This window comes from Melozone crissalis, unplaced genomic scaffold (assembly GCF_028551555.1).
Source record: "Melozone crissalis strain CALT ecotype California unplaced genomic scaffold, PUWL_Pcris_2 ptg000323l_1, whole genome shotgun sequence".
Lineage (NCBI taxonomy): Eukaryota > Metazoa > Chordata > Aves > Passeriformes > Passerellidae > Melozone > Melozone crissalis.
This window is the reverse complement of record NW_026536074.1, coordinates 278150-290435: the sequence shown is the minus strand read 5'-3', so window position 1 is coordinate 290435 and position 12286 is coordinate 278150. Positions and strand designations below refer to the sequence as shown.

Sequence of the window (12286 nt, the reverse complement as noted above, 5' to 3'; positions counted from 1 at the left end):
GTGGACCAAGCTTTGGGGTAAAGGGGAAACTGAGGCACACAGATGGCAAATCCTGGTCCCCATGGAGTTGGGGATTGCAGAGGTACAGGAGGAAAGGCAACCCCTGGATTTGGTGTAGAGTGATTTGTGTCTCTTCTCAGGTATTGTCAGGTAGCTAGTGACCCCACAGCTCATGGCAGAAATGCCAATGCTCAGAATGGGACACAAACACTCACAGGAGCTCTGGAAATACTCCAAGTACATCCCCAGGACTCTGGGGGCATTAATTCCAGATTGGGGTGAAACTAAAACTTGAAATCAGGGGTGGGGGTGTCCAGGGATGGGATGGATGCTGTCATTGGAAAGCTGATCTCCTGATGGACGATGGATCAATCTATTCCTTGCAGGACATGAAGGAGACAGACAAAATAAGCCAAATAAGGGCATTTTTAGGGAGCTGAGTGTCTCCTCACTTTTGGAAGCCGTGCTCTAAATCCTGACTGTCAGACCCTCCGTGCTGGAAGAAAATCTCCCATCTCCTCTCTCCAGAGGGATTTCCCCCCACTTCCAAACACCTTTAGGGGATGAATTCCTCCCAGCACCACCCGGCTGCGTTTCCCTCTCCCATAAACTTTCCCGGTGACCCACGACACCGCCGGGAACGCGGCTATACCCCGATGGGAGCACCCCACCGGCGGCACCGCCCGCCCCTCTCCCGCTTCCCCGCGGCCCCGCTCGAGTGAGAAACAAAGAAGAAAAACCCTCGTGGGCTGCGATTCGCCCCGTGCCGCGAACCCCGACGTCACGGGCGTGCGGCTATAGATGGAGCTCGGGAGCCCGGCGCAGCCCAGCGCAGCCCCCCGAGCTGCGGGATGGTGGCGGCGGGGGGGGACGCGGCGGCGGCGGCGGCGCTGCCGATGCCTCAGAGCACCGGGCCGGGCTCCGTGTAACGGGAGCGGGGCCCTGAGCCGAGCGGGCCGAAGGCAGCGCGGATCGCGGGTGTTCCCCGCTGCCAGGAGGCCGCGGGAGCCCCTCTGCGACCCCCGCCCCGAAATCGCCTCGGAGCGCACTGAGGAACGATGAAAAAAAATAATAATTCTGCAAAAAGGGTGAGTGGGAGATTCGCGTCTTGGCCGGGGGGAGGGAGGCTCCTGGATGGTTTGGGGAGGGGGGGTTGGATCTTCGCTTCTGCTCCCCCCGTGGAAAGCGCACGGACCCCCAAAGAGACCCAGACCCCGCTCCAGGCCTCCCGCAGCCGCCTCAGGCACCGGGGGATGCAGGCAGGCAGTTTTCATCTTGGAACACAAGGAAACGATAAAATCCGGAGGCACCATCAATCCCTCGCTCTTTGCCGTGTTGTGTGTGTGCTGCACCCTCCGCTGCCTACGGAGACACCTCTGATACAAACCCCCCATAGATTTCACCTCTTGGATTAATTGCTGATAAAAAGCTCCAAAATGCCATTTTCGCCGCAATATAAAAACCCCAGCTGGTTTAAATTCCGCCCATCCCCCTCCTGTTCCCCTTTCCACGGGTAAATGCCCGCTGGATGAAGCGATAGAGACGCCGGCCTGGCTTATATAACACGGAGAGAACCCTGCCCGCTCCTCGCAGCGTCCTCCCGGTGCTGCCGCTGCACAAAAATCCCCGCGGAGCGACCCCGGGCAAGGACTCGGGCCCGGCGTTCGGCGGAGAGAGGGGGAGACAAAAGTTGGGCAAAGAGGGAAGTGGGGTGTGGGGAGAAAAGGAGTGTGAAACCAAGAATAATCGCGTTTTTTCCCCCCATTTTCTCCCCTCTCGCTTTGTGTTAGGGGAACCAGGATGGAAACCAGCAACCTGCGCAGCCGGAGAAGGTCGGCTGGGTGCGGAAATTCTGCGGGAAAGGCATTTTTAGGGAAATCTGGAAAAACCGTTATGTGGTTCTGAAGGGAGATCAGCTTTACATCTCGGAGAAGGAGGTAGGATCGGTTTCAGTTTCCTTTCCCATCCCCCCTTCCTCTCTCTTTGCATATGAAAGGCGCAGCCCCGGCCCTTCCCAGCGCCAGCCGGGCCCAGGGGGTTCCTGGGGGGCTTCTCCTGCTCCTCCCCGGGGCTGGCGCCGGCCGGGGTCGGGCTCGGGCTCGGCTCTGACAGCGATTCCACAGCCAGCTCTGCTGGGAGACATTTTCCCGGCGTGGAGACACGAAAGGATTGACTTAGCGAGAGTTAAGCCCCTCCAACCTCTCCCCAGCAATGCCGGCTCCTTTCTGTGCCTGTCCTTGAGCCCAGCGCTGCCTTGTTCCCAGCTGCTCACTCTCTGGTTGGAAATAACTCCGCTCTCCCGGCTGCAATCGAGCCATTTACAGGTCGATCTCTTGGATTTTTCATGAAATTTCATCCTGGTGTGACACGTGCCCTGCCCCGGTTTCCTTGCTGGGTTTGGGGTTTAACGTGCTGTTGGCATTGGAGATAATCGGATGTGACTGCCAGGCTGAGGCAGCACCTGGCTGTCCTTGCACGCCCCCCCTGTGCTTTTTGTCTCAATAAATCCAGCAGGAAGAACTCCCCAGGCCAGAGCCTTCCTCCCTCCCATCCTCTGTGACATCCCAGAGCTGCACTGGGCAGCGTGGTGCCCACAGCAGGCAGGGGATTGCTCCAGCTCAGGGAATTTGGGATAAAATCCTGGTTTCTCTGGGTTTTCCCCCAAGTGGAGGTGATTTCCTGACAGTTGGATGCCTGGCCTGGCTCTACCTGGAGAGAGGAAGGGATAATTTGATTTAAGGCTGGTTGAGCCATGGATGTGGCACAGGTCAGGGCTTGTTACAACAGAGAAATGGCTTTAAAAAGTGGATTGAATGCCCAGGTGGTGCTGAGCTGCTTGCTGGCATTCCAGAGCTTGTCCCATCAACTGCTCCAGAGCCAGAGGGAAACACAGGAACAGCAATAGATGTCCAGGTAGCTACAGCTCAAATCCAGGTGTGCTGGGAGCCCAGGAGAGAGATGAGGCTGGAGGGGCCACGCAGAGCCTGCTCTGAACAAGAAGTTCTTGTGTTTGTGTTTCATAGAGGGAAAACCTCACCGGTTTTGAGGTTGAGGCAGCCCCATGTGTGTGAGGGACCATAAATAACCTGCAGCAGCCTCTGCTGAGGCTTTATATGGAAGAATGTGTGGCCAGCAGAGATGACATCTGCTGCTGGAGCGTGCTGAGGTGACTATGCTGGCCATGGAGGTGACACCGTGCTGCTGCTGTGCCCTGAGGTCACTCTGTGCTGGCCATGGAGGTGACACCGTGCTGCTGCTGTGCACTGAGGTGACTCTGTGCTGGCCATGGAGGTGACACCGTGCTGCTGCTGTGCCCTGAGGTCACTCTGTGCTGGCCATGGAGGTGACACCGTGCTGCTGCTGTGCCTCTGTGCCCGTGGCATCCTGGGGGTCTCATTGTGGGGAGTTCCTGGGGTGTCTCAGAAGGTGCTGCAGGGTTTGATGCCAGCTTAGCAAAGCCAGGAGCTCTCCTGGGCCCCAAGGAAGGTCGATATGTGGCTCCAGGCTCTGCTCCCACAGCTCCTGCTGTTTCCTGGCAGCTCCGATCATGCTCAGCAGCTGCTCCAGAGGTGGTTCTGCAGGTGAAGCCACATTCCCAGTCCTCCCCACCATCTCAGAGCAGAAAGGGTTAAATCCCAAGGCTCCTGGAAGCTCCTCAGCTCTGTTAAATGAATTCAAACCAGACATTTGTTTACTTTTGCCTGAATTTCTCAATCTGGGAAGCAGGGCAGTGAATCCCATCTCCCCAGAGCACACGGGGACAGGGAATTGTGTGTTCCACACCAGGATCCCTTGGGAAGCAAATCCCCCTTGGCTTGGGGCAGTGTTGATGAACTGCTCAGAGCTGAGGTCTGGAATGGGGAGATTTCCAAAATTCAGACTTACAAAATCCCATCAATATCCACGCTGATTCCTCCTGGGAATCTGGTGCTTTCTCAGTTGTCTGTCTAGGACAGACCTGGGCATGCAGGTCAGAGCCCAGCCCTGATTATTCCTTTTTGTCAGGAGAATTTGGGAATGCCTGATAGGATCCTGGGTTTCTCCCTGGCAGAGCCGAGTCTCTAAGGAGAGAAAATGTAGTTTTTCAGCCCAGCTGATGGCAAATGCTCACAGGGTGTTTGAGTGCTGCCCTTTGAAAGCTGCGGGACTTGTCTGACACCTCCCGAAGTGGGAGCTTGAGGCTCTGGCCCTGCTCACTCCGCTCCCCCACGGCTGCTGAACTCGTGAACTCACACCAAAATCCTTGGGTTATTCAGCGTTTGGTCATCAGCCAAAGCCAGCTCTGTAGAGATGAGCTGAGCTCTGCTGAGCACACACCACCACCTTCTTAACTCACTCTCGCATTCTTTCCCCTCGCTGCCTCCCCCCCGGCACATTTCTGGGAATTGTTCCCTGTTCCTGGCCGGGCTTTGTCGCTGTCTGTGCCGGGGAGCAGCGGCCGAGCTGCCCCAGCCGGGCTCGGCGCTTCCTCGCAGGAAGCCGGGGCTGCCAGACAGCAGAGAGGGGGTGAGGAAACGCTTCTCTCTGGTTTTCGATTGTTTGCTACCGAAGGCATCGCTCAATTAGCACGGGAGCACTCGAGGAGGTGCCGCTGGGGCTGGGGCTGTGTTTGCATTCTCCGTTCTCTAATGCTCCATGGGGTGTTTGCCCTCGCGGAGTGCAGCTGAACGCAGCACAACGGGATTTGGGGAATAAATTCCTGCCTGGCACAGGCTGCCCCATCCCTGGAAGTGTCCAGGGCCAGGTTGGATGGGGCTTGGAGCAATCTGGAAGGTGTCCCTGTCCCTCCAAAGCCATAATTCAGTGATTCTGGGGGGGCTGTGTCCCTGGGAGCCTTGGTGGTGACACTTTGGAGAAGGGATTGAAGCTGTCACCATCCCCTGATCAGCTAAGGGCAGTGACCTGGCTGTGATAAGGACTGGACAGTCCCAGGGTGCATCCCTGTCCCAGCCAGGTCTGCAGGAACCTCAGTCCCCTTCTGAATTGAGCTGCTCAGCTGGAGGAACTGAAACTTTGGTTGTACCCTGCAAGGGGAACTGTCTGTCCCAAAACTGCCCATGTTTGGGTATTTGGCTGTGCAGAGAGTCTGGAGGTTTCTCTTACATCCTGAGCCACAAGTGTCCCATGGGTGTCTTGTGATTTTCTGTACCTTCCTCATTTTTCTGTGTCCCATTGCAGCTCAAACTGCTCAAATCATCACCAAAAATCCCAGGCTGGTGTGACTGAGCACCTGTGCATGGTTTGGCCCCAAAACACAGCCCTGAGCCGGGTCCAGGAGGTTTGGAGTCACTGCAGGTCACAGCTTGATGAGGAAATTCAAACTCTAATCAGTGAGAGACCCAAGGGTGGTTAATTAACCAGGTCAGAGACCCTCCTGCACTGCCACGAGCCTGGAGCAGCCCTTTGGGAGCACAAACAGCTGTGACCCTCTGGAGAGGGGATTTAGGTGCCATGGCTGGTGTTCTGAGCCATTCCATGGCCACATCTCAGGGCCCAGGGAGTGCTGGTGCCCCTGGGGCCAGCCTGGACAGGCAGCAGCTGCGGGGGAAGGAGGGGAAGGAGTGCAAGGAATGCAGCTCCCTCCGTGCATCCCAGCAGAGTCAGCACTGTCAGCCTTGGCACAGGCAGGGGCAGCTGCCAGGGGGGTGGGATCTCATGGCTGCGCAGAAATGTTCCCTGCTCAGGGATTGGGGGATGCTTCTGATTCCTTTGCCGTGCCTCAGTTTCCCTCCCCTCACCTGGCCACAGGTAGGAGGCAGGTGGAGCTGCAGGGCAGGGTGGTTTTGCCTGCCTCACATGGGTACAGCTCAGCAAAGGCAGCTCAGACAGCCAGGGCAGCACCTGCTGGGATTGATTCACCTTAATCCTTCCAATGCTGAGCTCCCCACAGGGCACAGAGAGCAGGACCCACCTGACATCCCTCAATTCTTAAACCCTTGGGGAAGGAAAGACCTGCTGGAAACCTCCCAGCAGGGAATGGTTTTGCCAAAATCAACCACCAACCTCTTGCTTCACCCCTTCCTACTGAGAGCTGATAGCAGATGCTGCTTCCTCCTGGGCACTGCTCACCCAGCCAAATCCTCTTTGGAGAAGCCTGGAAGGTTTGATTTGGATGGCCCCTATCTCACTGAGAACACAGAGGAGGTGACACCCTGCAGGTTTGTCACCCCCTGTGGCTGACAGTGACTGGGATTTCAGCTCTGTTGGCCTCAGGGGCTGCTTTTGTCCTGTTCTCACAGAGAATGGGCTGCATGGCTGTCCTCAGGCTCTCCTACCTCCGAGGCTGCTCTGAGCTGCCTCTCATGCCACCACCTCCCTCCTTTAGGCCTCAGGAGCCTCCCACAAAGGACAAAAGAGCTGGCAAATGCCTCTGGAGTTGCCTTTCACCTTCCTTGTCCAGTTTCTCTTTCTGCACACTGGATGCTCTGTTACATGAGTGAGACACCCACTGTCCTTCCTGTGCCCCTGGGATTTCTGTGCCACCACAGCCCAGGCTGCTGCTGATCCTTTCCCCCCAGGAATCCCACTTTGGATGTTGTTTATTCCCAGTTTTAAGCTTTTTTAAGGGGTCACACACAGGAGCAGGATGCCCTCAGCCTGTCCCAGTGCAGTGTCACAGCCCTGGTGTCATTCAGAGCTGTTTAAAGGACGAGCTGCACCTGCAGGGTGTTTGTCTGAAGCAGGCACCTGCTCTGTCTTGCAGCCTCCTGAGGTTCAGTTCCAGCTGGGTGAGCTCTGAGGAGGAAGGGGAGGGCTGGGGAAGCCCCAGTGACCCACATGAGCAAACATCTGGAGTTAAAGCTCTGCTCTCAGCCACAGAGCACAGCTGGGGGCTGGGATGGAAGGGGATCAGCTTTTCCTGCTGCAAATGAGTCGGGCAGAATTCAGCTGAGATTCTTGGAAAGAGGTGGATTGGAGGATGGGAGTGGGAAGAGATCAAAGCAGATTAGCAGCATGGGGAGGATGTGCAGCCAGACAGTCTCTGTTATCACACCCAGACACAGGGGATGTGTCACAAGCAGGAACAGCTCCGGGCTGGCAGTGCCGGTGATTGTCCTGTGGATCCTGGGGACACAGGCACAATGAAGGACAGAGGGGAGTTGTTCTCATCAGGCAGGGCCAGATGGTCAGTTCATCCATGCCCCTGGTTAGGAAGCTGCTTTAGTCACCCTCTTTGATTAAATTCTATGGAAGAATCATAGGGAGTTCCCTCAGTGCTTCCCAAAACTGTGCAGGAAATGTATGAAGTGGGGTGGAGTCCCTTCAGGAAATCCAAGGGCTCAGAGCTCAGCATCATCTGCCCTCCCAACACCCCAGTTACACACCCTGCCCCACTCAGGCAGCCTGGGGGGACTGGCTGCAGTGGGATTAAGCAGATGGATGTGGAATTGAGCCTGTAATGGACATGCAAACCCCAATTCCTCGTGTTTACCATGGAAGAGCAGAGCTTTGTACAGACAGCTTTGCCACATCCCCTTTGCTCCAGGTGTCCCTGAGGGATGGCACTGTCAGGGCTCAGCATCCAGAGCCCTGTGTGCCCCCAGATCCCTGAGCTGCAGCCTCAGGGATCCTGTGCAAGCTCCATCTTTCATCTGAGTCTCTGTGACACTGATCCATCCCATGTCCCTGTCACACTGTGGAGTGCAGAGTGTTGGGGAACAGACCTGGAAAATGGGAGATCTCGTAAAGTGATCATTCAAAAGGACTCTTTAAAGGACACTGAGCCTGGCAGCCCCTGCCCTCTGGAGGTAGAAGAGGGCAGGAATTAGCCTGGCAAAGTGTGATTTTCATGCTATCCTTCTAAATATGCCCCCTCATTCCAGAAGAGACAAATCAAAACCCTCATGTTGAAATCCTGCTGCCTGGAGCAGCGGTGTCTCTGTCTGACATCTGCAAAGCTCTGATTTTCTTGCTGTTTTGCAGGTAAAAGATGAAAAAAACATACAGGAAACGTTTGATCTGAGTGACTACGAGAAATGTGAAGAGCTCAGGAAGTCCAAAAGTAGAAGCAAAAAGAACCACAGTAAATTCACCCTTGCCCACTCCAGGCAGCCTGGAAACACGGTACGTGGGGCTGGCCCAGGTGATGCCAGCCCAAGAGGTGGCTCCAGGGGTGTGGATGGTCCTGGGGATGAGGGAAGGAGGGATGTGGGTGGTTCTGGGGTTTGCTGTGTGGGAAAATCAAGGCTGGAGGCTCAGCTCTGCTTTGTCTGCTCTGTGGAGGCCTCACAGTGACCAGGGACCTTCTCTGTGTGAGTTCCAGCACTGACCTGACCTCCCTCTTCTGTAGGCACCAAATCTGATCTTCCTGGCTGTGAGTCCAGAAGAGAAAGAGTCCTGGATTAATGCCCTCAACTCTGCAATCACACGTGCTAAAAACCGGATCTTGGACGAGGTGAGTGGCACTGACCCTGGCTCAGCCTGGGTGAGGGTTTGAGACTGTTTGGGGATACAACATCCACACAAAGCATCTCCAGCAGAGCTCATCCCCCTTCTCAAGGGGAGTGTGAAAGTCTCAGTTACACAGAGCAGCTTCTGCCAGGAAAAAGAACAGGGCAGCCCCAGTTCAGCTCCTCCTGGGGACTCAGGGTGTGCTCAGAGCACCAGGTGGGCTGGCAGGGGCAGGTCAGGGTGAGCATCCCCACACAGTTCTCTTCAGTGGGGAGGAGAACCTGCCTGGAACAAGCTGTGCCCTCGCTCCAGGGCTGACTCTCACATTAATGTTTCATGGCAACCCTTCCTCAGCTCAGCCCTGTCTCAGATCTCCCATTCACACTCAGCGCCGTGGCACTGCCAGGAGGCTCTTTGCTCTCCTGGATGGCAGCACAGAGCCTGAAGTGAAGGAAAACCAAGGTCAGACTATGGGAGAGGTTTTAGAGCAGGAGGCAGCACAGCAAACACCACGAGAGATGTCACAGGAATCTTTGCAGACAGGTTCACTTGTCAGGAATGACTCGAGCAGATGTGATCCCATCACAGCACAGAGGGGAGAAACACTGGGTCACTTCCAGGGCTGGACTGCACACCCCATTCCCTGCCAGCCTCCTCTCTCACAGCTCCAGGAGCTGGGCATGGCTCCTGTTCCCTGCTCACAGCCTGTGTCACCCTGCAGGTCACCGTGGAAGAGGACAGCTTCCTTGCCCACCCGACACGTGACAGAGCAAAGATCCAGCACTCCCGGCGCCCTCCCACGCGGGGTCACCTCATGGCTGTGGTAGGTACACCCAACCCCAGACACCTGCTTGGGTCAAATTCCCTTGGGGATGTTCCATTTGTAAGTGGAGTTGTTGGTAGGTACAGCCAACCCCAGACACCTGCTTGGGTGAAATTCCTCTGGAATTGTTCTATTTGTAAGTGGAGTTGTTGGTAGGTACAACCAATCCCAGGCACCTGCTTGGGTGAAATTCCCCTGGAATTGTTCTATTTCTAAGTGGGATTGTTGGTAGGTACACCCAATCCCAGACACCTGCTTGGGTCAAAATCTTCTGTAAGTGTTCCATTTCTAAGTGGGGTTGTTGGAGCTCCATTCTGAGCTGAGAGTTACCATGAGGACAGCTCTGGGTCACCAAGTTGGGTGAAATTGGTGAAATTTCCCAAATGGAATTGTTCCATTTGTAAGTGGAGGTGTTGGGAGCTCCATCCTGAACTGAGAGTTACCATGAGGACAAATTGGGTGAAATTCCCCTGGAATTGTTCCATTTCTAAGTGGGATTGTTGGTAGGTACAACCAATCCCAGACACCTGCTTGGGTGAAATTCCTCTGGAATTGTTCCATTTGTAAGTGGAGGTGTTGGGAGCTCCATTCTGAGCTGAGAGTTGCCATGAGGACAGCTTGGGTGAAATTCCCCTGGAATTGTTCCATTTCTAAGTGGGGTTGTTGGAGCTCCATCCTGAGCTGAGAGTTGCCATGAGGACAGCTCGGGGTCAGCTCTCATCCTCTGTTCTCATGGACCGCTGCACTGTAAATCCACCCCTGGCTCTGTCCCTGGGTGAGGGAGCATTCCCCTCCCTCCCTGCACTGCAGACACCCCTGGCGGCAGGGACAGCCCTTCTGGTGCCAGCTCAGCTCTGCTTTCTGCTCCTCCAGGCATCTACCTCAACCTCTGACGGAATGCTGACCCTCGACCTGATCCAGGAGGAAGACGCCTCTCCGGAGGATCACGGCACCTGCGAGCAGAGTTTCCGGGTGGATCTGGACAAGTCCGTGGCTCACCTGACCGCGGGGCGGCGCCGCTCGGACTCGGAGAACGCCAAACCAGCGGAGAAAGGGCGGACGGGGAGCCTCCCCCGACAGGAGGCGGCCCCGTGGGACAGAGCCGGCCAGCGCAATGACTCCTTTGACAAAGGGACCATGTACACGCCGCAGGTCCCCAAAAAGCTCTCCCACTCAGAAAAGAATAAATGTGCCTCCATGGAAGAAATCCTGTCCCGACGGGACTCTTCCACACACCGGGCGGTGCTGAGGAAGGGGCTGGAGGCTCAGTTTGCCTCGGCGGAGCCGGAGCAGCTGACCCGGATACAGGAACTGGTTGCACTGAAACTGGAAAAAACTCAGGAACTGCTGACAGAGGTGAAGGGCTACGGGGAAGGCAAGAAAAAGACCAAGGACTCCAACACCAGCACCACCATCACCACCACCTCTTCTTCCTCATCATCTTCTTCCAAGTCGGACTCTGAAAGGATCCTGCAGGAATCTGAGAGGCTGCTGGGGGAGGCTTCCTCCACCTGGAGCCAAGCCAAGAGGGTGCTGCAGGAGATCAGAGAGCTGAGGGACCTGTACAAACAGTTCGAGCTGCAGCAGTCAGACTCGAAGCCCAAACAGAGCTCACAGTCGCAGTTTAGGAAGAGCATGATGTGAAGGCAAGCCTTGGGATGGGAGGGAGGGACTGGGAAGGGCGGCCATCTGGTCTTTTTTTTAATTATTATTATTATTTACAGTGTTCAAAAGAGTGAAAAGGTGCCTGTTCTCACCCAAATTTGCTTCTCAAAGCTTGGACCCTTCCTTTCCTCCATCGCACCCCCTGATGAATCAACCCAGTGTTCCAATAAATCAGTTGCAGTTTATACCTCCCTTGTAAGAGCTCCCTTTGCACTGCAGCTCCTGCCGTGCTCCAAGGACAGGAGCAAGTTCTGCTCCTGGAACTGCCTGGAGCATCCCGTGGGGTGGAGCTGGATCAGCCCTGGCATTGCTGCTCTCATGTCTGGGCTGTGCCCCAAACTCTCTTTCAGCAGGACATTTGCCCTGTTCCCTCTCAGAAATAAATGACATTAAAAGGTTAAAAAAGGTGTTCATCCCCACCACTGCCTGAAGTCCCCATTACCCAGGAACTCTCCTGAAGATGTGGGAAGTTCTGATCATTGAGGCATTTGCTGGGTGCAGCTCTCAGAGCTCTGTCCTGGCACAATCTCCTGGAAATCCTGAGGCTGGCAGCTGTAATTTTGGGGTGCACAGAGCCCTCCAGAAGGCAGCAGTGACACAATCCATACCCACCCTGATCCTGAATGCTTCACAGACCCCCTGGCCCCGAGCAGTGGGAGGTGGCAGTGATGTGTCTTCCCTTCTGTGAGGATCAAAGCTTGGATTTGACAGCCCACACAGGCAGCTGGGAGGGGTTTGGGCTTTTCCATTCTAATTTCTCTTTTTTTTTACCTTTTCTTCGAGCTGAAAAGTCAGGGGGTGTGTGTGGGAGCCAGACACCACAAGGCAATGGCAGTTTTGGTAGGTTTGCTTTGCTCTCTCAGGTGTCACAGTCAGACAGCAGCAGGCTCTGCTTGGGCTGCCCAAGATGTGAATCAGCCCTGCTGGAAGGAAAGCTGAGCCCAGAGCAGAGCTCAGATCATCAGCTCACAGGCTGGCTCAGCTTTCCCACCCACCAGCAGGACATGGCTGTGCCTCACAAGTTCACTCCTGGTAACATCCAACTGTTTTTTAAAAGGAAACCTAATTCTTTTACCTACATGGCAAATAGTCCACAGAAATATTAAACCCACAGAGATATTCCTGGTCGTGGTTAGTGTTTTCTCTTTCCTGGCTGTGATGACAAGATTTTTCTAAATTAAAGAAAAAACCAAACCCCAAACTTTTCTCAGTGAGTTTGGGCTAACCAGACTTCAGTGATACTTCCAGGGATAACTTTCCACATTGATGAACTGGATTGCTTCACAAAGTTTTTTTGCAGAATCACTGAACCTCCCTTGTGTCCTGCATCCCAGGTAGTGCCAGTCCCACCCCAGCAACTCTCCTTGGATTTTGGAATGCTCATTGCCATGCAGAGCCAGCACACAC

General features: G+C 55.1%; 1 protein-coding gene across 1 annotated transcript; it reads left to right on the top strand.

Moving 5' to 3' along the window:
- Nucleotides 1-826: 826 nt before the first annotated feature.
- Nucleotides 827-12039, top strand: PLEKHO1 (pleckstrin homology domain containing O1). Its single transcript, XM_054294824.1, has 6 exons — nt 827-1088; nt 1791-1937; nt 7924-8064; nt 8291-8395; nt 9113-9214; nt 10088-12039. The coding sequence occupies exons 1-6, from the start codon at nt 1059-1061 to the stop codon at nt 10856-10858; spliced, it is 1296 nt and encodes a 431-aa protein (XP_054150799.1). The 5' UTR covers nt 827-1058; the 3' UTR covers nt 10859-12039.
- The last annotated feature ends 247 nt before the right edge of the window (nt 12040-12286 follow it).

Coding starts and splice junctions, on each gene's coding strand:
- PLEKHO1 (XM_054294824.1), top strand. CDS start 1,059: ATGAAAAAAAATAATAATTCTGCAAAAAGG. Junction 8,065..8,290: donor CCAGGCAGCCTGGAAACACG/GTACGTGGGGCT, acceptor CCTCTTCTGTAG/GCACCAAATCTGATCTTCCT. Junction 8,396..9,112: donor AAAACCGGATCTTGGACGAG/GTGAGTGGCACT, acceptor GTCACCCTGCAG/GTCACCGTGGAAGAGGACAG.